The 26,647-nt window shown below is 57.6% G+C and overlaps 2 protein-coding genes across 2 annotated transcripts in view; one reads left to right on the plus strand and one right to left on the minus strand.

Annotated features, from left to right (window-relative positions):
- CHD8 (chromodomain helicase DNA binding protein 8) overlaps positions 1-3,813 on the plus strand; it is a 28,887-nt gene extending 25,074 nt beyond the window's left edge. The window contains exon 35 of the mRNA XM_075727325.1: positions 3,736-3,813. Coding sequence (XP_075583440.1) covers positions 3,736-3,813 — 78 coding nt within the window. The remainder of the gene's footprint in view (positions 1-3,735) is intronic.
- Positions 3,814-4,145: 332 nt separating this feature from the next.
- SUPT16H (SPT16 homolog, facilitates chromatin remodeling subunit) lies at positions 4,146-25,732 on the minus strand. Its single transcript, XM_075727326.1, has 26 exons — positions 25,667-25,732; positions 24,052-24,144; positions 22,700-22,870; positions 20,933-21,088; positions 20,687-20,833; positions 20,440-20,591; positions 19,955-20,127; positions 18,776-18,866; positions 18,623-18,696; positions 16,164-16,276; positions 16,003-16,068; positions 14,701-14,796; positions 14,480-14,595; positions 14,226-14,379; positions 12,467-12,594; positions 12,239-12,374; positions 12,020-12,146; positions 10,135-10,253; positions 9,884-10,009; positions 9,667-9,779; positions 7,384-7,459; positions 7,138-7,307; positions 6,932-7,061; positions 5,426-5,555; positions 4,375-4,452; positions 4,146-4,289 (listed from the first exon to the last, which is right to left on the minus strand). Exons 1-26 carry the CDS (start codon positions 25,730-25,732, stop codon positions 4,168-4,170), a joined length of 3,123 nt encoding a protein of 1,040 aa, XP_075583441.1. The 3' UTR covers positions 4,146-4,167.
- Between the last annotated feature and the right edge of the window lie 915 nt (positions 25,733-26,647).

Below are 26,647 nucleotides of genomic sequence, written 5' to 3' on the forward strand. Positions count from 1 at the left end.
CCCCCAACTGGTTTCGCCCCATTCAAACTGGTTTCAACCCCATCCCAACTGGTTTCACCCCATTTATACTGGTTTTACCCCATTCAAACTGGTTTTATCCCCATTTCAAACTGGTTTCACCCCATTTTGAACTGGTTTCACCCCCTCCATACTGGTTTCACCCCATTCAAACTGGTTTTAACCCCATTTATACTGGTTTCAACCCCATCCCAACTGGTTTTGCCCCATTTATACTGGTTTAACTCAATTTCAAACTGGTTTCAACCCCTCCATACTGGTTTTAACCCCTTCCCAACTGCTTTCACCCCCTCCATACTGGTTTAACCCCTTTTATACTGGTCTCACCCCTCCCAACTGTTTTTGCCCCCTCCAAACTGGTTTCACCCCCTTCCCAACTGGTTTCTCCCCCTCCATACTGGTTTCACCCCATTCCCAACTGGTTTCACCCCATTTATACTGGTTTCACCCCATCCCAACTGGTTTCTCCCCCTCCAAACTGGTTTCACCCCATTTATACTGGTTTCACCCCATCCCAACTGGTTTCACCCCATTTATACTGGTTTCTCCCGCTCCAAACTGGTTTCACCCATCCCAACTGGTTTCACCCCATCCCAACTGGTTTCACCCCATTCCCAACTGGTTTCACCCCATTTATACTGGTTTCTCCCCTCCAAACTGGTTTCACCCCATTCCCAACTGGTTTCACCCCATTTATACTGGTTTCTCCCCCTCCAAACTGGTTTCACCCCATTCCCAACTGGTTTCACCCCATTTATACTGGTTTCACCCCATTCCCAACTGGTTTCACCCCATTTATACTGGTTTCACCCATCCCAACTGGTTTCACCCCATTCCAACTGGTTTCACCCCATTTATACTGGTTTCTCCGCCTCTAAACTGGTTCACCCCATTCCCAACTGGTTTCACCCCATTTATACTGGTTTCACCCCATTTATACTGGTTTCTCCCCTCCAAACTGGTTTCACCCCATTCCCAACTGGTTTCACCCCATTTATACTGGTTTCTCCCCCTCCAAACTGGTTTCACCCCATTCCCAACTGTTTCACCCCATTTATACTGGTTTCACCCATTCCCAACTGGTTTCACCCCATTTATACTGGTTTCACCCCATCCCAACTGGTTTCACCCCATTCCAACTGGTTTCACCCCATTTATACTGGTTTCTCCCGCTCTAAACTGGTTTCACCCCATTCCCAACTGGTTTCACCCCATTTATACTGGTTTCACCCCATTTATACTGGTTTCTCCCCCTCCAACTGGTTTCACCCCATTCCCAACTGGTTTCACCCCATTTATACTGGTTTCTCCCCCTCCAAACTGGTTTCACCCCATTCCCAACTGGTTTCACCCCATTTATACTGGTTTCACCCCATTCCCAACTGGTTTCACCCCATCCCAACTGGTTTCACCCCATTTATACTGGTTTTAACCCCTTCCCAACTGGTTTCGCCCCCTCCAAACTGGTTTTCACCCCTTTTATACTGGTCTCACCCCTCCCAACTGGTCCCCCCCGATTCGGGGGGGCCGGAGGGGGGCTGGGGGGCGGGGGAGGGGCGGACGGCGCATTTTTTTCGTCACAAACCCTTAAAAACCCAGTTTCGTCTTTATTGACCCAGGTGGAAAAGAGCGAGAGCGACCGGCTACGAAAAGAGACGCCGCGGGGGGGGGACCCCAAAAAACAGAAAGGGGGGGGGGGAGCCCCCAAAAAAGAGGGGGAATCCCCCCCAAAAAAGAGGGGGGGCCCCCTCCTCCCCGCCGATAAATACAGCGAAATAAAAAAAACCCCAAAAACAACAAAAAAAAAAAAAAAAAGGAAGGGGGTGGGGGGGGCCCTGGGAATTTTGGGGTCCCCCCCGAGGGGGTTTGGGGGTCACCCAGGGGGGAATGGGGGGGGCCCTGGGGAATTTGGGGTCCCCTGGCGAAATTTTGGGGACCCCCCGATGGGTTTTGGGGCCCCCCCGATGGGGTTTGGGGGGTCGCCGGGGGGGGATTTTTGGGGGCCCCCTCGCGAATTTCGGGGGCCCCTGACGCATTTTGGGGGCCCCCCAAGGGGTTTCGGGGTCCCCAGGGCGATTCTGGGGTCACCCAGGGAGTTTTGGGGGGTCCCCTGACCCATTACTGGGGGCCCCCCCGATGGGTTTTGGGGTCCCCCGGGGGGATTTTAGGGTCTCCTGGCAAATTTTGGGGGCCCCCGATGGGTTTTGGGGTCCCCTGATGCATTTTGGGGTCCCGCAGGGGGGATTTTGGGGTCCCCTGAAAAATTTTGGGGTCCCCGACCCATTTTGGGGTCCCCCAAAAAATTTTGGGGTCCCTGACCCATTTTGGGGTCCCCTGGCGAATTTTGGGGGCCCCTCGGGGGGATTTTGGGGTCCCCTGGAAAATTTTGGCCCCCCCAGGGGGATTTTGGGTCCCCTAATGCATTTTGGGGCCCCCCCAGGGGGATTTTGGGGTCCCTGGCAAATTTTGGGGTCCCCTGACCTTTTTCAGGGTCCCCCCTGATGGGTTTGGGGCTCCCCAGGGGGATTTTGGGGTCCCCCTGGGGATTTTTGGGGTCCCCTGATGCATTTTGGGGGCCCCCCCAGGGGGGATTTTGGGGTCCCGGGGGAATTTTGGGTCCCCCGCTGGGTTTTGGGGTGCCCTTGGGGGGATTTTGGGGTCCCCCATTGAGTTTTGGGGTCCCCAAGCCGCTTTCTGGGGTACCCACCCCCCCTTTCAGGGGTCCCATCAGATTTTGGGGTCCCCCCCCAAAAAAAGCCAATGGGAGGGGTGAAAAAAAAAGGGGGACCCCAAATTTTGAGGAAAAAAAACCCCAAATCATCGGGGGATCCCAAAATTTGGAAGGGAACCCCCCCAAATTGGGAGAATCCCAGAATTTTTGGGGGAGAAGAAACCCCCAAAATTTTTCATAGAACCCCCCAAATTTTTGAGGGCGGACCCCAAATTTTGAGGGGGGACCCCCCAAAATGGCAAGGGGACCCCAAATTTTAAGGGGAGAACCCCAAATTTTGAGGGAGAACCACCAAATTCTGGGGCAGAAACCCCCCAATTTTTAAGGGACTCCCAAAATTTTGAAAAGAACCCCAAAATTTTTCATGAGGATGCCCAAAATTTGAGGAGAACCCTAAATTTTGAGGCAGAAGCCCCAAATTTCTCAGGGGGGACGCCAAAATTTCTGAGAAGCAGCCCAAAATTTGTAGGGGGAGGCTCAAACTTTTGAGATGAACCCCAAATTTTGAGGAGAAACCCTAAATTTTTGAGGCAAACCACAAATTTTTGAGGAGAACCCCCAGAATTTTGGACAAACCCCTTAAATTATGTGGGAGACCCCCGAATTTTTAAGGGGGGAACCCCAAATTTTGAGAAGATCCTCAAATTTTTAGGGCGAGCCCCGAAATTTGAGGAAAAAGTTGAAATTTCGGGGCAGAGAAACCTCCAATTTTTTTAGGCATGCCCCCAAAATTTGAGGAGAAACCCCAAATTTTCGAGGCAAACCCCAAATTTCGAGGAGAATCCCCAAATTTTTCAGAAAAAACCCAAATTTTGAGGAGAAACCCCAGAAGTTTGGACAAAACCCCTAAACGATGGGGGAGAACCCCTCCAAATTTTTAGGGGGGCACCCCCAAATTTTGAGAAGAACCTCAAATTTTTAGGGGGAGCCCCGAAATCTGAAGAAAACTTTGAAATTTGGGGGGGCGGAACCTCTCATTTTTTTAGGAGTGCCCCCAAATTCAAGGAGAACCTCATAATTTTGAGGACACCCTCCAAATTTTGAGGAGAACCTTGAAATTTTGAGGAGAACCTCGAAATTTTGAGGACACCCTCCAAATTTTGAGGAGAACCTTAAAATTTTGAGGAGAACCTCAAAATTTTGAGGAGAACCTTGAAATTTTGGGGGCAAACCCCCAAATTTTGAGGAGAACCCCGCCAAATTCCAACGGGGGGACCCCCCCCCAAATTTTGCGCCCCCCCCCAAATTCCGCCATTTTGAGGGCCAACCTCCAAATTTCGAAGGAGAACCTCAACTTCGGGGGCAGGGAAAAAGCGCAAAATTTGGCAGAAGGCCCCCAAAATTTGCCAGAGGGACCCCAAATTTTTTACGGGGGACCCCAAATTTTTTTTTTTTTTTTTTTTTGCGGGGGGTGTCCCCTACTTCCTCTTCTTTTTGGGGGGCCCAGGGTTGCGGGGGTGGGCGCCCCGGCCGGCGGGAGCCTTCCTCTTCCGGCTGCGGCCGTGCTCCTCCTCCTCCTCGTATTGACTCTCCCGGTCGGCTGGAGATGGGGGGGGGGGGGGGGGTCAGGGGGGTCCCCCCAAATTTTGGGGGGTCCCCCATGCACCCCCCCCCCTTGGACTCACCTTTTCGGGCTTCTTCTTCCAGCTCGTCCCAATCTTTGCCGCTCTCTTCCTCGCTGCCCAGGGACTCCTTGGAATATTCTAGAAGGAAATGGTGGTTGGGATCTCCCAGGGGTTTTGGTGGCCCTTCAAGGGGACGTGGTGGCCCTTCAAGGGGACTGGACACCTTCCTTGGAGACTTGGTGGCCTCCACGAGGACGTGGCAGCCTCCTTGGGGACGTGGTGGCCTCCATGGGGAGGCAGTTGGGCTCTCCCAGGGGTTTTGGTGGCCCTCCATGGGGACATGGTGGCCCTTCAAATGGGGCGTGGTGGGCTCCGAGGGAACTGGACACCTTCGTCGGGGACTTGGTGGCTTCCACAAGGACGTGGCAACCTCCTTGGGGACGTGGTGGCCTCCATGGGGAGGTGATTGGGATCTCCCAGGGGTTTTGGTGGCCCTCCATGGGGACGTGGTGGCCCTTCAAGGGGACAGGGTGGCCTCCAAGGGGACTGGACACCTTCCTTGGGGACTTGGTGGCCTCCACGAGGATGTGGCAACCTCCTTGGGGAGATGGTGGTCTCCAAGGACACATGGTTGGTATCTCCCACGGGTTTTGGTGGGTTTTTATGAAGACGTGGTGGCCTCCAAGGGTTTGTGGTGACCCCCAAGGGCTCGTGGTGGCCATCATGGGGACGTGGTGGCCTCCAAGGGGACGTGGTGGCCCTCCAAGGGGACGTGGCAACCTCCTTGGGGACATGGTGGCCTCCATGGGGAGGTGGTTGGGATCTCCCAGGGGTTGTGGTGGGCCTCTATGGGGATGTGGTGGCCTCCAAGGGTTTGTGGTGGCCCCCAAGGGCTCGTGGTGGCCTCCACGAGGACGTGGCAACTTCCTTGGGGATGTGGCAACCTTCCTGGGGACGTGGCAGCCTCCATGGGCACATGGTTGGTATCTCCCATGGGTTTTGGTGGGTGTCTATGAAGACGTGGTGGTCTCCAAGGGTTTGTGGTGGTCTCCAAGGGTTTGTGGTGGCCCCCAAGGGCTCGTGGTGGCCTCCACAGGGGCGTGCCACCTACCTGACTCCTCGGCCTCGGAGGAATAATCTTCGTCGCTGTCCTCCTCCTCCTCCTCGTAGTCCTCCTCCGAAGGGTTGAAGGTCTCGTCCTCCATCTCCGACTCGGACTCGCCCACCTCCGCGTCACTGCCCTGGGGACGAGGAGGAGCAGGGGGTGGGGACACCGCGGGGGGGGACAACCTGGAGATGGGGCCACCAAGGGCTGGGGACAACCTGGAGATGGGGCCACCAAGGGCTGGGGACAACCTGGAGATGGGGCCACCAAGGGCTGGGGACAACCTGGAGGTGGGGACAACCCAGGGCTGGGGACAACCTGGAGATGGGGCCACCAAGGGCTTGGGACAACCTGGAGATGGGGCCACCAGGGGCTGGGGACAACCTGGGGGTGGGGACAACCCAGGGCTGGGGACAACCTGGGGGTGGGGACAACCTGGAGAACCTGGGGGTGGGGACATCAAGGCTGGGGCCACCAAGGGGTGGGGACAACGTGGAGGTGGGGACATCAAGGTTGGGGACAACCCAGGGGTGGGGACAACCTGGAGAACCTGGAGATGGGGCCACCAAGGGTTGGGGACAATGTGGAGAACCTGGGGGTGGGGACAACCCGGGGGTGGGGCCACCAAGGGCTGGGGACAACCTGGAGGTGGGGACAACCTGGAGAACCTGGGGGTGGGGACATCAAGGCTGGGGCCACCAAGGGGTTGGGGACAACCTGGAGAATCTGGGGGTGGTGACAACGTGGAGATGGGGACAACCTGGAGATAGGGCCACCAAGGGCTGGGGCCACCAAGGGCTGGGGACAACCTGAAGATGGGGACAACCTGGAGAACCTGGGGGTGGGGCCACCAAGGAGTTGGGGCCACCAAGGGGTGGGGACACCGAGGGGTTGGGGGACAACCTGGAGAACCTGGGGGTGGGGCCACCAAGGAGTTGGGGCCACCAAGGGCTGGGGACAACCTGGGGGTGGGGACAACCTGGAGAACCTGGGGGTGGGGACATCAAGGCTGGGGCCACCAAGGGGTGGGGACAACGTGGAGGTGGGGACATCAAGGTTGGGGACAACCCAGGGGTGGGGACAACCTGGAGAACCTGGAGATGGGGCCACCAAGGGTTGGGGACAATGTGGAGAACCTGAGGGTGGGGACAACCCGGGGGTGGGGACAACCTAGAGTGGGGCCACCAAGGGGTTGGGGACAACCTGGGATGGGGACAACCTAGAGAACCTGGAGGTGGGGACAACCTGGAGGTGGGGCCACCAAGGGGTTGGGGACAACCTGGAGAATCTGGGGGTGGTGACAACATGGAGATGGGGACAACCTGGAGAACCTGGAGGTGGGGCCACCAAGGGGTGGGGCCACCAAGGGGTGGGGCCAACCTGGAGAACCTGGGGGTGGGGACACTGAGGGTGGGGACAACCTGAAGGTGGGGACAACCTGGAGAACCTGGGGGTGGGGCCAAGCTGGAGGTGGGGCCACCAAGGGCTGGGGCCATCCCCCAAGCGCGGTACCTCGCCCTCGGGCTCCAGGAAGGACCACCCGCCCTGCTCGAAGAAGCCCTCGGGGTCGTCCACGATGGTCTTCATGATCTTGGTCCAGTTGAGGGACTGGACGCCCTCCGTGTACTTGAGGTCACAAGAGCTGGAGGAGGAAGAGGCGGGTGAGCGGGCGGGGCCAGGGCGGGGCCGGGGCAGGGTGGGGCAGGGGCGGGGCCTACTTGAGCCACTCCTTGATTGGGTCAAGGGAGGCGACGGGGATGGCGTTGATCATGGTGACCTTCTTGCTGTAGTCCTTGTAGACGATGACCATGTCGAAGTTCTTCAGGTGGAACTGGACCCGCTCGAAGTGGATGAGCTCCACCTCGTCCAAGGTCACCACGAAGGGGGGCTGAGCGTGGGGAGGCGTCAGTGGGGCAGCCCCCCAAGTTTGGGTGGTCCCCCCCACCCACCCCACCTCAACTTACCCACTCGGTGCAGTTGACCAAGGCGCTGCTGGTGGGTTGGAGAAGGCAGGTGCTGCGGTACGGGGCGCCGTTGAACCTGCCGGGGAGGGGGACACCCCAAAAAACCGTGAGGAGACCCCCAAAGAACCATGAGGAGATCTCAAAAACCATGAAGAGACCCCTAAAAACCATGAGGAGACCCCCAAAACCATGACGAGACCCCCAAAGAACCATGAGAAGACCTCAAAAACCATGAAGAGACCCCCAAAAACTATGAGGAGACCCCAAAAAAACATGAAAAGACCCCCAAAACTATGAGGAGACCCCCAAAACTATGAGGAGACCCCTAAAACCATGAAGAGACCCCCAAAAACAATGAAGAGACCACCAAAAACAATGAAGAGACCCCCAAAACCATGACGAGACCCCAAAAACTATGAGGAGACCCCCAAAACCATGAAGAGACCCAAAAAAACATGAGGAGACACCAAAAAAACCATGAAGAGACCCAAAAACACCATGAGGAGATCTCAAAAACCATGAAGAGACCCCCAAAAACTATGGGGAGACCCCCAAAGCCATGAAGAGACCCCCAAAACCATTAAGAGACCCCCAAAAACCATGAAGAGACCACCAAAACACCATGACGAGACCCCAAAAACCATGACGAGACCCCCAAAAACCATGACGAGACCCCAAAAACTATGAGGAGACCCCCAAAACCATGAGGAGATCCCCAAAACCATGAAGAGACCCCCAAAAACTATGAGGAGACCCCCAAAACCATTAAGAGACCCCAAAACACCATGAAGAGACCCCCAAAATCCATGAGGAGACCCCAAAACACCATGAGACCTCACAAACCATGAGGAGACCCCAAAAAACCATGAAGAGACCCCAAAAAACCATGAAGAGACCCTCAAAAGATGAAGGCACCTCAAAAAACGACGGGGACACCTCAAGAAGAGATGAAGACACCTCAGAAGTAGACGAAGACGCCCCAAACCATGATGGTGGCACCCTGAAACCGATGGTGGCACCCAAAAAATGATGGTGGCACCCCAAAATGGATTGTGGCACCCCAAAAACCGATGGTGGCACCCCAAAAGATCACAAGGACACCTCAAAAAATGACGAGGACACCTCAAGAACAGATGAAGACACGTCAAAACCAGATGAAGATGACCCAAACCATGATGGTGGCACCCCAAAAACCGATGGGGGCACCCCAAAAACCAATGGTGGCACCTCAAGAAGAGACAAAGACACATCAAAACCACATGAAGACGCCCCAAATCATGATGGTGGCACCCAAAACCATGATGGTGGCATCCAAAACCATGATGGTTGCACCCAAAAATGATGGTGGCACCCCAAAAATTGATGAAGACACATCAAAAGCAGACCAAGACGCCCTAAACCATGATGGTAGCACCCAAAACCATGATGGTGGCACCCAAAACCATGATGGTGGCACCCCAAAAATTGATGAAGACACGTCAAAACCAGACCAAGACGCCCCAAACCATGATTGGTGGCACCCAAATCATGATGGTGGCACCCAAAAATGATGGTGGCACCCAAAACCACGACAGTGGCACCCCTAAACTGATGGTAGCACCCCAAAAATCAATGGTGGCACCCCAAAAATTGATGAAGACACGTCAAAACCAGACCAAGACGCCCCAAACCATGATGGTAGCACCCAAAAACATGATGGTCGCACCCAAAACCATGATGGTGGCACCCAAAACCATGACAATGGCACCCCGAAACTGATGGTAGCACCCCAAAAATCAATGGTGGCACCCCAAAAATTGATGAAGACACGTCAAAACCAGACCAAGATGCCCCAAACCATGATGGTAGCACCCAAACCATGACGGTGGCACCCAAAACCATGATGGTGGCACCCAAAACCACGACAGTGGCACCCCAAAAATCAATGGTGGCACCCCAAAAATTGATGAAGACATGTCAAAACCAGACCGAGACGCCCCAAACCATGATGGTCGCACCCAAAAACATGATGGTCGCACCCAAAACCATGATGGTGGCACCCAAAACCATGACAATGGCACCCCGAAACTGATGGTAGCACCCCAAAAATCAATGGTGGCACCCCAAAAATTGATGAAGACGCGTCAAAACCAGACCAAGATGCCCCAAACCATGATGGTAGCACCCAAAAACATGATGGTCGCACCCAAAACCATGACGGTGGCACCCAAAAAATGACGGTGGCACCCCGAAACCCGACGGCGGCACCCCGAAAACGCGCCGGTGGGGTTGGCACCCACTCACCCCAGCTCCCGGAAGGGCACCTCGAACTCCAGCTCCTCCTTGGTGAGCGCTTCCACCTTCTCGATGAAGTTCTTGAAGGCCGTCTTCAGCTTGTGGCGCATCTCCCGCTCCATCTTTTTTGGGGGACACCAAAACACAAATGGGGTCACCTCCGTCTTTTGGTGGCCCCCCAAAAAACCTTCTGGAGGACATTCCATGGGGTGTCCTTCAAGCCAACCTGCTCGGCGTAGAGGTCGTCGCGGTCGTGCATGTGCTGGTGCTTGCCCAGGTCGGTGGTGATCTCGCCCACCTCCGTGTAGAACTGGACGTCCGTGTGACGCTTCTTCCCGAACATGATGGCGTTCTACGGGGCGTCAAAAGGGCGGCGCCGTGGGTGCCGCGCCCCCCAAAAACCCACCACCCGAAAGCCACCCGCGGGTTGTCCCCCGCCCCGCCCGCCCGTGCGGCCCCCGGGGGGGAGAAGAAGACCTTGAGGTGGAAGTGGAGCACGATGATCATCTCGCCGTCGCAAGGCTGGAAGACGGCGTGTTTGATGTTGTTGTAGAGGATGTCCACCTTGTCGCCGCGCACCGAGGTGAAGCGGAAACCTGCGGTGGGGACAGTTGAGGGGGTGATGGGGGTCCCCAAAGCGCCGTGAGGTCCCCAAAATGAGGTCCCCAAACCTCTACGAGGTCTCCAAACCTTCATGAGGTCCCCAAAGCTCCAGGAGGTCCCCAAATTGGGGTCCCCAAAGCTCCACGAAGTCCCCAAACCTCTATGAGGTCTCCAAACCTTCATGAGATTCCCCAAAGCTCCATGAGGTCCCCAAACCAAGGTCCCCAAAGCTCCATGAGGTCCTCAAACCTCCAGGAGGGTCCCAAAAATGAGGTCCCCAAAGCTCCACGAGGTCCCCAAACCTCCATGAGGCCTCCAAACCTTCATGAGGTTCCCCAAAGCTCCATGAGATCCCCAAACCGGGGTCCCCAAAGCTCCATGAGGTCCTCAAACCTCCATAAGGTCCCAAAAATGAGGTCCCCAAACCTCCGTGAGGTCTCCAAACCTTCATGAGGTTCCCAAAGCTCTATGAGATCCCCAAACCGGGGTCGCCAAAGCTCCGTGAGGTTCTCAAAGCTCCATGAGGTTCTCAAACCTCCATAAGGTCCCCAAAATGAGGTCCCCAAAGCTCCACAAGGTCCCCAAACCTCTATGAGGTCTCCAAACCTTCATGACATTCCCCAAAGCTCCATGAGATCCCCAAACTGGGGTCCCCAAAGCTCCATGAGGACCCCAAACCAAGGTCCCCAAAGCTCCATGAAGACCCCAAACTTCCATGAGGTCCTCAAAGCTCCAGGAGGTCCCCAAAATGAGGTCCCCAAAGCTCCATGAAGTCCCCAAACCTCTACGAGGTCTCCAAACCTTCATGAGGTCCCCAAAGCTCCATGAGATCCCCAAACTGGGGTCCTCAAAGCTCCATGAGGTCCTCAAACCTCCATGAGGCCTCCAAACCTTCATGACATTCCCCAAAGCTCCATGAGATCCCCAAACTGGGGTCCCCAAAGCTCCATGAGATCCCCAAACTGGGGTCCCCAAAGCTCCATGAGGTCCTCAAACCTCCAGGAGGTCCCCAAAATGAGGTCCCCAAAGCTCCACGAGGTCCCCAAACCTCCATGAGGCCTCCAAACCTTCATGAGGTTCCCCAAAGCTCCACGAGATCCCCAAACTGGGGTCCCCAAAGCTCCATGAGGACCCCAAACGAAGGTCCCCAAAGCTCTGTGAGCTCCCCAAAGCTCCCTGAGGTCCCCAAACCTCCATGAGGTTCCCCAAAGCTCCATGAGATCCCCAAACTGGGGTCCCCAAACCTCCATGAGGTCCCCAAACCAAGGTCCCCAAAGCTCCATGAGGACCCCAAACTTCCATGAGGTCCCAAAGCTCCACAAGGTCCCCAAACCTCTATGAGGTCTCCAAACCTTCATGACATTCCCCAAAGCTCCATGAGATCCCCAAACTGGGGTCCCCAAAGCTCCGTGAGGTCCCCAAAGCTCCGTGAGGTCCCCAAAGCTCCATGAGGTCCCCAAAGCTCCACGAGGTCCCCAAAATGAGGTCCCCAAACCTCCGAGAGGTCCCCAAACCTCCACGAGGTCCCCAAAACGAGGTCCCCAAAACGAGGTCCCCAAACCTTCATGAGGTCCCCAAACCTCCACGAGGTCCCCAAAATGAGGTCCCCAAACCTTCATGAGGTCCTTAAACCTCCGAGAGGTCCCCAAACCTCCACGAGGTCCCCAAAAGGAGGTCCCCAAACCTCCATGAGGTCCCCAAACCTCCGAGAGGTCCCCAAACCTCCATGAGGCCCATCATCCCACCCCACGTCCCATACCATTGACGTGGGCCTCCAATGACCCCTGCATCCTCTTCTGGGCGATGTTGGGCCGGATGTAGAGGTCCTTCAACTTGGGGTTGCTCCGGTTGAGGTTGATGACTAACGAATCTTGTTTGACGATGCCCTGGAGAAGATAGGGAGAAGTTTCAGGGGGGGCCTCCAACTTTTGAGGAGATCCAGGAGACCCCAAAAAAACCCGTCCGCGTTGGTCCTCACCTCCTTCTCCTTCTCCTCGGCTTCTCGGGTCTTGTAGCGTTTTTGGACCTCCTTGATGATCCGAAAAGCGTTCTGAAGGTTGAGGGCCGGCACCGTCTGCTCGCCCGGGGTCTTCATGTTGGAGGCGCGGTAGGTGCTGTAGGAGGCCAGAAGAAATCGGGGTGACCTCGGCGAGGTCCCGAAGCCACCCCAAAATCCCCGCCGGGGTGGTCCCTCGGGGTGGCTCACATCTCCTTGACGAAGGTGGCCTCGGGGTTGGGGAAGATGTTGCCCTCGTTGCGGCCCAAGGCGCTGCCCGGGCAGTAGAAGTTGATGCGTAGGTAGGTGTAGTCGCCTTCCACCGACATGCTGATGTTCTGCGGGGGGGCAGAAGAAGTTGGGGGGCTGGTCACCCCGAAAAAATGAGGGGGTGCAGCCCCACCCACCAAAAATATGGTGGGGAGAAGGTTCCGGAGCAAAGGGTGGGGAGGCAGAGGGCAAGGTGCAGCTCGAAAGCTTGGTGGGGAGAAGGTTGCACCCCAAAACCACGTTGGGTTGAATTTGGGGAGAAGGTTGAACCCCAAAACCACGTTGGGTTGGAGATGGGAGAAGGTTGAACCCCAAAACCACGTTGGGTTGGAGATGGGAGAAGGTTGCACCCCAAAACCTTGGTGGCTCAAAGTTGGGGGTCAGGTTGAACCCCCAAACCCCAACAACTCAACATTGGGGGTCAGGTTGCACCCCAAAACCTCAAGTTGGGGGTCAAGCTTCACCCCAAACCCCAAACCCTCAAGGACGGGGATCAAGCTGCACCCCAAACCCCCAAGTTGGGGGTCAAGGTGCACCCCAAACCCCAAACCCTCAAGGACGGGGATCAAGGTGCACCCCAAACCCCCAAGTTGGGGGTCAAGGTGCACCCCAAACCCCAAACCCTCAAGGATGGGGGTCAAGGTGCACCCCAAACCCCAAGTTGGGGGTCAGGCTTCACCCCCAAACCCCTCCCCAGCTCCATTCCTTGGGCCCAGCTTTCAACTTCTCCTGGTCCCACCACCAGAACTGGGGGCACCCGGGGAGGTCTTGGGGGATCTTGGGGGGATCTTGGGGTGCTCGGGGGAACTTTGGGGGGCTGTTGGGGTGCTCGGGGGGATCTTGGGGGGATGTTGGGGTGCTCGGGGGGATCTTGGGGGGATGTTGGGGTGCTTGGGGGGATCTTGGGGTGCTCGGGGGGATCTTGGGGGGATCTTGGGGTGCTCGGGGGGATCTTGGGGGGATCTTGGGGGGATCTTGGGGTGCTCGGGGGGATCTTGGGATGTTGGGGTGCTCGGGGGATCTTGGGGGAATCTTGGGGGGATCTTGGGGTGCTCGGGGGGATCTTGGGGGGATCTTTGGGTGCTCGGGGGGATCTTGGGGGGATGTTGAGGTGCTCGGGGGATCTTGGGGGGATCTTGGGGGATCTTTGGGTGCTCGGGGGGATCTTGGGGTGCTCGGGGGGATCTTGGGGGGATGTTGGGGTGCTCGGGGGGATCTTGGGGTGCGCGGGGGGATCTTGGGGGGATGTTGGGGTGCGCGGGGGGATCTTGGGGTGCGCGGGGGGATCTTGGGGGGATGTTGGGGTGCACAGGGGGATCTTGGGGTGCGCGGGGGGATCTTGGGGGGATGTTGGGGTGCTCGGGGGATCTTGGGGTGCGCGGGGGGATCTTGGGGGGATGTTGGGGTGCACGGGGGGATCTTGGGGTGCGCGGGGGGATCTTGGGGGATGTTGGGGTGCTCGGGGGGATCTTGGGGTGCGCGGGGGGATCTTGGGGGGATGTTGGGGTGCGCGGGGGGATCTTGGGGTGCGCGGGGGGATCTTGGGGGGATGTTGGGGTGCGCGGGGGGATCTTGGGGTGCGTGGGGGGATCTTGGGGGGATGTTGGGGTGCGCGGGGGGATCTTGGGGTGCTCGGGGGGATCTTGGGGGGATGTTTGGGTGCTCGGGGGGATGTTGGGGTGCGCGGGGGGTCCCCAACCTTGATGGTGGCGATGTGGAAGGGGGTGGCGATGCCGAAGACGGGCATGATGACGGTCTCGTACTTCTTGTCGATGTAGATCTTCATCTCGCGGATGTGGGGCTCCTTGGGCATCAAGGCCGGGTTTTTGTAGGAGATGTTGGACTTGCGAGCCCTGCCGGGACACGGGGCGATGCCGGAGGGGGGTCCCCCGAAATCGCGGGCCCCCCATTTTTACCCTCCACCCCCCCAAAAAACGCCAAATTTGGGGTTACTTCTGGATCTGCTGCTCGCCTTTCTGCTCCGTCAGCCGCCGGCGGGCCTCTTCGTTGAGTTGGGCCGCCAACTCCTTCTGGTGGGCTCGGCGTTTCTCCTCCGCCGTCAGCTCGTTCTGGGCGGGGAGAGGTGACATCAGACCCCCCCCCCCCCCAAAAACCACAAAATTTGGGGTGCTGGAGGGTTTTTTTGGGGGGGTGGGGGGGTGTGGACAACTCACCCGCGTCCTTTCTGTCAGGAGAGCCGCCCGGGAGCTGCGGCCGAGGAGATCTTCGGCTTCGTCTTTCTCTTCTTCTTCCTCCTCCTCGTCTTCGTTCTTTTTTCAGGGTGAAAAAAACAAAAAAAGACAACAAAAATAAAAAAAAACCACAACAAAAAACCACCCGTAAAAAGCCACCCATAAAAAACCACCCATAAAAAACCACCAAAAGCCACCAAAAAGCCACCAAAAACCCAACAAGACCCCCAACAAAAACCCAACAAGACCCCCAACAAAAACCCAACAAGACCCCCAACAAAAACCCAACAAAAACCCAACAAGACCCCCAACAAAAACCAAAAACCCCAACAAAAACCCCAACAAAAACCTCAACAAAAAACCCCAACAAAAAACCCCAACAAAAAATCACAAAAACCCAACAAAAACCAACCAAAAAAACCCAACAAAAAACCAACAAACATTACGGATTTAAAAAAAAATTGGGGTCTGAAATAGGTCAAAATGGAAGTTTTTTTACCCAAATCGGAGAGTTCACCCCAACAAAATTTGGAGTTTTAAAAAAAAATCAGGGTCTAAAATAGGTCAAATTTTTTTGTTTTTAAACCCAAAATTGGGGGGTCCATCCCAACAACAAACTCAACCAAAATTTGGAATTTGAAAAAAAATTGGGGTCTAAAATAGGTCAAAATGTTTGGGGTATTTTTAGACCCAAAATCAGGTGGTTCACCCCCCCAAAAAAACCCATTAAAAATTCAGAGTTTTTAAAAAAATTTGGATCTAAAATTGGTCAAAATGTTTTTGGGTTTTTTTACCCAAAATTGGGGCGTTGACCCCAAGAAAAATTTGGAATTTAAAAAAAAATCGGGTCTAAAATTGGTCAAATTGGGTTGTTTTACCCAATCGGGGGGTTCACCACAACAAAAATGAGTTTTTAAAAAATCGGGGTCTAAAATAGGTCAGTGGGGTTTTTTTTAACCCAAAATCGGGGGGGGTCACCTAAACAACAACCCAACCAAAATTTGGATTTTTTTTTAAAATCGGGGTCTAAAATAACTCAATTTTTTTTTTTACCCAAAACTGTGGGGTTCCCCCCAACCAAAATTTGGATTTTTTATAAAACCGGGGTCTAATAACTCAATTTTTTTTTTTTACCCGAAATTGGGGGGGTCAACAACAAACCCAACCAAAATTTGGATTTTTTTAAAAATCGGGGTCTAAAATAGCTCCAATTTCCCCCCCCCCCCAAAAGTGGGGGCGTTCCCCCCGGTTCTGCCCCCCGCCCCCGTCCCACGGCGGCGTCACCTTGAGGAAGATGCCGACGTTCTTGACCTTCTTCTTGACGGCTGTGAGGACGGTGGCGGGACCTTCCTGGGGGAGGAGGAGGAGGAGGAGGAGGAAGGATGCCGTTGAGTTTGGGGGGCCCCCGGGGGCTCCCCCCGCCCCACGGCCCCCCCGCCCCACACCTCGTCCACCAGCACGGTGTCCCCGATGAACATGGCGTAGGTCTTCTCCTCGGGTTTTTTGCCCTCCTTGTTGGTCAGGTCGGAGAAGCCGACGTTGATGCTGAAGACCATGCCTTGGAGCGGGGAGGAAGAGGAGGAGATGTGGGGAGGAAGTTTTGGGCTGCGGGAGGAAGTTTTGGGGTGCAGGAGAACTTTTGGGGCGCAGGAGGCCAATTTGGGGTGGAGGGAGGAGAACTTTTGGGGTGAGAAGTTTCGGGGTGCAGGAGGAGAACTGTTGGGGTGAGAAGAAGTTTTGTGGTGCAGGAGGCCAATTTGGGGTGACGGAGGAGAAGTTTTGGGGTGGAGGAGGCCAATTTGGGGTGCAGGAGAACTTTTGGGGTGAGGAGGAGAAGTTTTGGGGAGCAGCAGGCCAATTTGGGGTGCAGGAGGCCAATTTGGGGTGAGAAGGAGAAGTTTTGGGGTGCAGGAGGACAATTTGGGGTGGAAGAGGCCAATTTGGGGTGCAGGAGGAGAAGTTCTGGGGTGAGAAGGAGAAGTTTTGGGGTGCAGGAGGACAATTTGGGGTGAGGAGGACAATTTGGGGTGGAGGAGGACAATTTGGGGTGGAGGAGGAGAAGTTTCGGGGTGCAGGAGGAGAAGTTTTGGGGTGCAGGAGAACAATTTTGGGTGGAGGAGGACAATGTGGGGTGCAGGAGGAGAAGTTTTGGGTGGAGGAGGGCAATTTGGGGTGGAGGAAGAGAAGTTTTGGGGTGCAGGAGGCCAATTTGGGGTGCAGGAGGACAATTTGGGGTGAGGAGGAGAAGTTTTGGGGTGCAGAGGAAAAGTTTTGGGGTGCAGGAGGCCACTCTGGGGTGGAGGAGGAGAAGTTTTGGGGTGCAGGAGGCCAATTTGGGGTGAGGAGGACAATTTGGGGTGGAAGAGGCCAATGTGGGGTGCAGGAGGACAATTTGGGGTGGAGTAGGAGACGTTTTGGGGTGCAGGAGGCCAATTTGGGGAGGAGGAGAAGTTTTGGGGTGAGGAGGAGAAGTTTTGGGGTGGGGAGAAAATGGCGGGGCGGAAGAGGAGGAAGGTGGCGGTGGAAGAGGAGAATTTGGGGTGGAAGGAGGATGGTTTTGGCAGGGAAGGAGAGCACCGCATTGGGGTGGAAGAGGAGCTCTTTGGGGTGGAAGGAGAAGACCTCGGGGCGATGACAGGAGAGGAGCTCTTTGAGGCGAAGAGGACCTCGTTTGGGATGAAGGAGAGGACCTCGTTTGGGATGAAGACCTCGTTTGGGATGAAGGAGAGGACCTCGTTTGGGGCAGGAGGACCTCGGTGGGGTGGAAGAGGATCTCACTGAGGTGCAAGAGGAGCTCTTTGAGGTGAAGAAGACCTCGTTGGGATGAAGGAGAGGACCTTGCTGGGGTGGAAGAGGACCTCTTTGGGTGAAGAGGACCTCAGTGGGGTGGAAGCAGAAGACCTCGGTGGGGTGGAAGCAGAAGACCTCGGTGGGGTGGAAGAGGGACCTCATGGAGGTGCAAGAGGAGCTCTTTGAGGTGAAGAGGACCTGGTTTGGGATGAAGAAGACCTCGTTGGGGTGAAGAAGAGGACCTCATTGGGGGGGAAGGAGAAGACCTCGTTGGGGTGGAAGAGGACCTCATTGAGGTGAAGAGGACCTCTTTTGGGATGAAGAAGATCTTGTTGGGGTGAAGAAGACCTCGTTTGGGGCGCAAGAGGACCTTGTTTGGAGTGGAAGGAGAAGACCTTGGTGGGATGACAGGAGAGGAGCTCTTTGAGGTGAAGACGACCTTGTTGGGGTGGAAGGAGAGGACCTCGTTGAGGTCCAAGAGAACCTCGTTTGGGGTAGAAGGAGAGGATCTCGTTGGGGTGGAAGAGGACCTCTTTGAGGTGAAAAGGATCTCATTGGGGTGAAGAGGACCTCGGTGGGGTGGAAGGAGAGGACCTCATTTGGGCTGGCAGGAGAAGACCTCGTTGGGGTGGAAAAAGGCCTCTTTGAGGTGAAGAGGACCTCAGTGGGGCGGAAGAAGACCTCACTGAAGTGCAAGAGGACCATTTTGACGTGAAGAGGACCTCATTTGAGGTGGAAGAGGACCTCTTCTGCGGTGGAAGGAGAGGACCTCGTTGGGAGGGAAGAAGAAGACCTTGTTGGGGTGGAAGGAGACCTCACTGAGGTGAAGAGGACCTCGGTGGGGTGGAAGGAGAAGACCTCGTTGGGGTGGAAGAGGACATCGTTGGAGTGAAGAGGACCTCATTTGGGGTGGAAGGAGAGGACCTTGTTGCGGTGGAAGAAGACCTCACTGAGGTGAAGAGGAGCTCTTCTGGGGTGGAAGAGGACCTCATTTGGGGTGGAAGGAGAAGACCTCGGTGGGATGACAAGAGAGGACCTCTTTGAGGTGAAGACGACCTTGTTGGGGTGGGAGGAGAGGACCTCGCTGGGGTGGGGGGGATGAAGTGCTCCTCACCCTTCTTCAGCCGGTGTTGGTTCTTGCTGTTGATGACCAAGGAGCCCTCCCTGAACTCGATGCCCATGGCGAAGCTGGTGAGATAGGGACAGACGACCCTCAGGAGGTCCCCAAACCTCCCTCGCGTGTCCCCCGTGTCCCCCCCATCCTCACCCCAAATTCTTGGTGATCTTGCTCAACAACTCCGGCTTCTGCTTCTTCACCACGTCCATCACGGCGCCGTAGACGTCGCAGAGCTTGGTTCCTGGAAGGAGGAGGAGATGTCACCACGTTGCAGTGGGCTGGGATCTCAAAGAGCTGCAGGAGCAACCTCTAGAACTTCACAGGAGGTTCCAAGAGAGCCATGAGCCACCTCTAGAACTTCATGGTGGGTCAAAGAGCTCCAGGAGCCACCTCTAGAACTTCATAGGAGGTTCCAAGAGAGCAATAAGCCACCTCTAGAACTTCATGGTGGTTCCAAGAGGTCCAGCAGCCACCTCTAGAACTTCACGGGAGGTTCCAAGAGCTCCACGAGCCACCTCTAGAACTTCATGGTGGTTCCAAGAGGTCCAGGAGCCACCTCTAGAACTTCACGGGAGGTTCCAAGAGAGCAATAAGCCACCTCTAGAACTTCATGGTGGTTCCAAGAGGTCCAGCAGCCACCTCTAGAACTTCACGGGAGGTTCCAAGAGCTCCACGAGCCACCTCTAGAACTTCATGGTGGTTCCAAGAGGTCCAGGAGCCACCTCTAGAACTTCACGGGAGGTTCCAAGAGCTCCACGAGCCACCTCTAGAACTTCATGGTGGTTCCAAGAGGTCCAGGAGCCACCTCTAGAACTTCACAGGAGGTTCAGAGAACTCCATGAGCCACCTCTAGAACTTCATGGTGGGTCAAAGAGCTCCATGAGCCACCTCTAGACCTTCACAGGAGGTTCAGAGAGCAATGAGCCACCTCTAGAACTTCATGGTGGTTCCAAGAGGTCCAGCAGCCACCTCTAGAACTTCATGATGGGTCAAAGAGGGCCAGGAGCCACCTCCAGAACTCCACGGGAGGCTCCAAGAGCTCCACAAGCCACCTCCAGAACTTCATTGTGGGTCAAAAAGCTCCATGAGCCACCTCTAGAACTTCACGGTGGTTCCAAGAGGTCCAGGAGCCACCTCCAGAACTTCATGGTGGTTCAAAGAGGGCCAGGAGCCACCTCTAGAACTTCACGGGTGGTTCAAAGAGCACCATGAGCCACCTCTAGAACTTCACACGTGGTTCAAAGAGCACCATGAGCCACCTCCAGAACTTCATGGGTGGTTCCAAGAAGGCCACGACCCCACCCCTAGAACCTGACGCGCGGTCCTCACCGTGTCGCATCTCCTTCAACATCTCCTCCTGGAGTTGGAGGAGGAAGGCGTAGTGGTCCTGCATCTCCTGGGGCGGGTCCACCATCAACGTCCTCACCAGGTTGGAGCAGTAGGACTTGTACCGGATGCCCATGGCGCAGGTGATGGCCCCGAAGTGCATGTGGTTCTTGTCGCTGGTGGAGAACGGGGCGGGGGGGGGACAATTAAAATTTTGGGGGGGGGAGGACAACGGAGGCGTCAAGTTGGTGTCCCCCAAACCGACGTGGAGGAACGTCCCCACGGCGGACGTTTTTCTTTTTTTTGGGTGGAAATTGGCCCCACTGGGTCGATTTTTTTTATTTTGGAGGGGACGGGGACCTCTCCCTCTCGGATTTTTTTTTTTGGGGGGGGGGGGGGACGACACACACACACACAAATTGCCACCACTCCCCCCCACCTTGAATTTTTGGGGTGTCCCCAGCCCCACCCCACCCCAAGGTCCAAACCTGACGACGCTGAACTTGAGGTTGTAGTTGCCCCCGCTCTGGATGATGGGGGGGTAACACATCTCCACCGCCGAAGGGTCGGCCCCCGCCAAATACTTCTTCTCCTCGATGGCCTTCTCCACCGATTCGGCCAATTTGCTGTGCCGGACTTTCTGGGGGTGACGATATCGTTTATGACATCACCCGCCGTCATCGTTTTGGGGTTTTTTTTTTGTTCGCCGCCCCGCCCAAAGCCGAGCTTTCTGACCTCGTCGGCGTCGACGATCTCCATCACCCGCTCTTTGAAGAACTTGGTGAAGACCTCGGAGGTGATGGCGGCCGCTTTGCGCATCAAGTTGAGCTCTCCATCTTCTTTGGCCGCCATGGTGTAGGCCACCACGGCGCTGATGTCCACCTAACGAGGAGGAGGAGGAGGAAGACGGGACAACGACGATGACGAGAAGGTCGAGGTGGTCCCGGAGGAGACGTCGTGGGCAGTGGGACCTCCTCGGACCTTCTCGAAGCCCTCCTTGCTGAGGCAGTCGTTCCAACTCTTCATGAAGTCACCGGGGGGGAACTTGTCCTTGCTGAAGACGCCGATGCGTTTGCCACCTTTGCTGGCCTTCAAGGCCTCGATCATCTTCTCGAAGTTGGCTTTGTTGCTCTCGTTCTGGGGCAAAACGGTGGAAAAACGGGGGGGAAAAAAAAATATGGGTGCTGGGTCCCCCCCAAGCACCCTGAGGACCCCCCAACTGCCCTGAGGGCCCCACCTCCATCTTGAAGACCCCCAATTTCCATCCTGAAGACCCAACCTCCATCTTCAAGACCCCATCTCCATCCTGAAGACCCCACCATCCACCCTGAAGACCCCCAATCTCCACTCTCAAGACCCAACCTCCACCCTGAAGACCCCACCTCCATCTTGAAGACCCCCAATCTCCACCCTGAAGACTTCACCTCCACCCTGAAGACCCACCCACCATCTTGAAGACCCCCAATCTCCACCCTGAAGACCCCCAACCTGCATCCTAAAGACCTCTCCACCATCTTGAAGACCCCTCTAAGCACCCTGAAGACCCCACCTCCATCTTGAAGACCCCCCCAATCACCCTGAGGACCCAACCTCCATCTTGAAGACCCCCAACCTCCACCCTGAAGACCCCACCTCCACCCTGAACACACCCCATCCATTTTCAAGACCCCCCCAACCACCTTGAAGACCCCACGTCCATCCTGAAGACCCCCAATCTCCACCCTCAAGACCCAACCTCCATCTTGAGGACCCCGCAAACCACCCTGAAGACCCCATCTCTATCTTGAAGACCCCCCCCAACCACCTTAAATACCCCACCTCCACCCTGAGGACCCCCAACCTCCATCTTGAACATCCACCCTCCATCTCGAAGATCCCCAATCTCCACCCTCAAGACCCAACCTCCATCTTGAGAACCCTGCAAACCACCCTGAAGGTCCCACTTCCGTCTTGAAGACCCCCAACCTCCACCCTCAAGACCCCATCTCCATCTTGAGGACCCCCCCATCCACCATAAAGACCCCACTGCCATCTTGAAGACCCCCAACCTCCATCTTGAAGACACCCCATCCACCCTGAGGACCTAACCTCCATCTTGAGGACCCCCCCAACCACCCTGAAGGCCCCACCTCCACCTTCAACACCCCCAATCTCCACTCTCAAGACCCAGCCTCCACCTTGAAGACCTCCAGTCTCCATCCTGAAGACCCCACCTCCATCTTGAAGACCCCCAACCTCCATCTTGAAGACCCAACCTCCATCTTGAAGACACCCCATGCACCCTGAGGACCCAACCTCCATCTTGAGGACCCCCCAACTACCCTGAAGACCCCCAATCTCCCCTCTCAAGACCCCCACCTCCATCTTGAGGACCCCCCATCTACCCTGAGGACCCCACCTCCACCCTGAGGACCCCCCAACCACTCTGAAGACCCAACCTCCATCTTGAGGACCCCGCAAACCACCCTGAAGATGCCACCTCCATTTTGAAGACCCCCAACCTCCACCCTGAACACCCAATCTCCACCCTAAGACCCCACCCCCATCTTGAAGACCCCCCCCAGCCACTCTAAAGACCTCACCTTCATCTTCAAGACTCCCAACCTCCATCTTGAAGACCCCCAATCACCACTCTCAAGACCCAACCTCCATCTAAGAACCCCGCAAACCACCCTGAAGGCCCCACCTCCATCTTGAAGCCCCCCAACCTCCACCCTGAAGCCCCCCCCTGCACGGGGAGGTCCTCACCTTCTCCCGGACGAGGAGGGTGATGGCGGGGACGCCGTTGGCGCTCTCCCCGCCCTTGCTGTGGGCCACCTGCTTGAGGAACTCCACCTTCTTCTTGCTGGCCATGAAGAGGATCTTCTCCTCGCAGAACACCATGATGGTGTCGGTCAGCTCGTAGCCGAACAACCACGTCTGGGGCGGGGGTGGGGGTGTTAGCCATCGGCGGGGGGCAAGGTGGCCCCCACCCAGGGGCGGTGGGGACCGTCCCCAAAGGTGCGGGACCCACCCCAAGGAGGGTGGTGGGACACCCAAAGGGCGGTGGGGACCCCCCAAAGGTGTGGGACCCCCCCAAGGGTGGTGGTGGTACCTCCAAAGGGCGGTGGGACCCCCCAAAGGTGTGGGACCCCCCCAAGGGTGGTGGTGGTACCTCCAAAGGGCGGTGGGGACCCCCCCAAAGGTGTGGGGACCCCCCCCCCAAGGGTGGGTGGTGGGACACCCAAAGGGTGGCGGGACCCCCCCAAAGGTGTGGGACCCCCCCAAAGGTGGTGGTGGGACCTCCAAAGGGCAGTGGGACCCCCCCCAAAGGTGTGGGACCCCCCCCCCCCCCCCAAGGGTGGTGGTGGGACACCCAAAGGGTCGTGGGACCTCCCCAAAAGTGGCGGGAGCACCTTTCCTGAGAGTGATGAAGACCCCCAAAAGGTGGTGGGACCCCCCCCAAAGGTGGTGGGACCCTTCCCGAAGGTAATGGACCCCCCCCAGGGGTGGTGGGACCCCCCCAAAATGGTGGTGGGACCCTTCCTGAGGGTGATGAAGCCCCCAAAGGGTGGTGGGACCCCCCCAAAGGTGCTAGTAGGACCCCTACGGGTGTTGGTGGGACCCTTGCCTTGGGTGATGGACCCCCCCCAGGGGTGGTGGGACCCCCCAAAGGGTGGTGGGACCCCCAAAAGTGGTGGTGGGACCCTTCCCGAGGATGATGGACCCCCCCAAAGGGTGGTGGGACCCCCAAAAGGGTGGTGGGACCCTTCCTGAGGGTGATGGACCCCCCCAGGGGTGGTGGGACCCCCAAAAGTGGTGGTGGGACCCTTCCCGAGGATGATGGACCCCCCCCAAAGGGTGCTGGGACCCCCAAAAGTGGTGGTGGGACCCGTCCCGAGGATGATGGACCCCCCCAAAGGGTGGTGGGACCCCCAAAAGGTGGTGGGGACCCTTCCTGAGGGTGATGGACCCCCCCAGGGGTGGTGGGACCCCCAAAAGTGGTGGTGGGACCCCCACGGGTGCTGCCGGGACCCCCATGGGTGGTGGCGGGAGCCACCCCAAGGGTGCCGGACCCCCCCCCCCCCCCAAAAAGCGGGGTGCCCCCCGCCCGCACCCACCTGCAGGGCGGTGGACTTGGCGTAGACGATCTCCTCGTCCACCCCCACGGCCACCACGATGGCGTCCACCCCCCCGTACTCCTCCTCCCCCTTCTGGGGGGGCGCGGGGGGGGGAGGGGCAGGGCCGTCAGCCCCCTGAGCCCCCCCAAAACGCCCCCTCCCCCCCCAATCCACCTCCCCCCCCGTGAGCCCCTCCCCCACCCTAATCCTCCCCCTCACCCACCCACACCCCTCCAAAAGCCCCTCCCCCACCTCATAACACACCCCCCCGGCCCCTCCCCCCACCCCAATCCCCCCCTTTCACGTCAGAACCCACCCCCCCGGCCCCTCCCCCACCTCACAACACCCCCCTCCAAGGTCCCTCCCCCAGCCTCAGGCCCCTCCCCCACACCAGAACACCCCCCCAGAGCCCCCCCCCACCTCATATCCCCCCCCAGGCCCCTCCCTCCCCCCCTCCCCCCTCATAACCCCCTTCTCAGGCCCCTCCCCCACCCCCCTCATAACCCCCTTCTCAGGCCCCTCCCCCACCCCCACCCCCCTCATAACCCCCTTCTCAGGCCCCTCCCCCCCCTTAACTCACCCCAAGGCCCCTCGCCCCCAACCCACTCCCAGGCCTCTCCCCCTCTCATAACCTACCCCAGGGCCCCTCCCCCACCCCATACCCACCCCTCGCCCCCCACCCCCCCATAACCCACCCCAGGGCCCCTCCCCCCCCATAACGCACCCCCAAGGCCCCTCCCCCACCCCATACCCCCCTCCTCAGGCCCCTCCCCCCCTCATAAGCCACCCCAGGGCCCCTCCCCGCCCCATAACGCACCCCCAAGGCCCCTCCCCCACCCCATAACCCCTCCTCAGGCCCCTCCCCCCCCATAACGCACCCCCAAGGCCCCTCCCCAGGCCCCAACTCCCCCCTCAGGCCCCTCCCCCCCCTTTTAAACCCACCTGAAGCCCCTCCCCCCTCCCCAGGCCCCTCCCCCACTCCTCAGGCCCCTCCCCCCCATAACGCACCCTCAAAGCCCCTCCCCCACCTCATATCCCCCTCCCTCCCCTCATACCCCCCTCCCCAGGCCCCTCCTCCACCCACTAACCCCCCCTCAGGCCCCTCCCCCCCCATAACTCACCCCCCAAAGGCCCCTCCCCCCCTCATAACGCACCCCCAAGGCCCCTCCCCCCACCCCATAACCCCCCCTCAGGCCCCTCCCCCCCCCATAAACGCACCCCCAAGGCCCCTCCCCAGGCCCCAACTCCCCCCCTCAGGCCCCTCCCCCCCCTTTTAACCCACCTGAAGCCCCTCCCCCACCCCATACCCCCCTCCCCAGGCCCCTCCCCCACTCCTCAGGCCCCTCCTCCACCCACTAACCCCCCTCAGGCCCCTCCCCCCCCCATAACTCACCCCCAAGGCCCCTCCCCCCTCATAACGCACCCCCAAGGCCCCTCCCCCCCTCATAACGCACCCCCAAGGCCCCTCCCCCACCCCCCCCCCCTCCCCAGGCCCCAACTCCCCCCTCAGGCCCCTGCCCCCCCCCTTTTAACCCACCTGACACCCCTCCCCCACCCCCCCTCCCCAGGCCCCAACTCCCCCCCTCAGGCCCTCCCCCCGCGGCCCCTCCCCCACCTGCCAGCTGCCGTAGAGCCGCCGCAGCCGGCGGTAGTAGGCCTCGCGGTCGAGGCTGAGCGCCATGAGGGGAGGCCCCGGGGCCGGGACCGGGACCCCCCGCACCGCCGCCTTCCTCCTCCTCCTCCTCCTCCTCCTCCTCCTCCCGCGCTGCTCCCCCCGGAAGTGCTTCCCCGGCGCGCCGCTTCCGCTTCCGGTGGCGCCGGCGCGGGGATGGCGGGGGGCGCATGCGCGGGCGGGCGGGAGCGCGGGGAAGGGGCGGGAAGCGCGCGGCGGCGCCCGCGTCACGTGATGGGGGGAGGCGGGAAACGGCGACCGGGGGAGGCGCCCCCTGCTGGGCGGCGGCCGCGACGCGCGGGGGCGGGTGAGCGAGTAATGAGGGGTGATTAATGAGGGGGATTAATGAGGGGTGATTAATGAGGGGTGATTAATGAGGGGATTAATGAGGGTGATTAATGAGGGGTAATTAATGGGGGTGATTGATGAGGGGTAATTAATGAGGGGTGATTAATGAGGGGCTAATTATGGGGGTAATTGATGAGGGGTAATTAATGAGGGGATAATTAATGGAGGTAATTAACGAGGAGATAATGAGGGGGTAATTGATGAAATAATTAATGAGGGATAAGTAATGAGACATAATGAGAGGAAAATGAGGGGGATTAATAGGGGTAATTGATGAGGGGGTAATTGATGGAATAATTAATGAGGGGATAATTAATGAGGGGCTATATTAATAAGTAATGAGGGGTGATTAATGAGGGGTGATTTATGAGGGTGATTGATGAGGGGTGATTGATGAGGGGCTAATTAATGGGGTAATTGATGGGATAATTAATGGGGGCAATTAACGAGGGATAATTAATGAGGGGGTAATTGATGAAATAATTAATGAGGGGTAAGTAATGAGGCATAATTAATGAGAGGAAAATGAGAGGGATTAATGAGGGTAATTGATGGGGTAATTGATGGAATAATTAT

This window comes from Pelecanus crispus, unplaced genomic scaffold (genome assembly GCF_030463565.1).
Source record: "Pelecanus crispus isolate bPelCri1 unplaced genomic scaffold, bPelCri1.pri SCAFFOLD_127, whole genome shotgun sequence".
NCBI classification, from domain to species: domain Eukaryota; kingdom Metazoa; phylum Chordata; class Aves; order Pelecaniformes; family Pelecanidae; genus Pelecanus; species Pelecanus crispus.

What these genes read in the sequence shown, in the direction of transcription:
- SUPT16H (XM_075727326.1), bottom strand. Translation starts at nt 25,732, where the DNA reads ATGGCGCTCAGCCTCGACCGCGAGGCCTACTACCGCCGGCTGCGGCGG. An exon ending in ACGACCTCTACGCCGAGCAG is followed by an intron (nt 9,780 to 9,883) that starts GTTGGCTTGAAG and finishes CCCCCAAAAAAG; the next exon opens with ATGGAGCGGGAGATGCGCCA. An exon ending in GGAAGAAGAAGCCCGAAAAG is followed by an intron (nt 4,290 to 4,374) that starts GTGAGTCCAAGG and finishes CCCCATCTCCAG; the next exon opens with CCGACCGGGAGAGTCAATAC.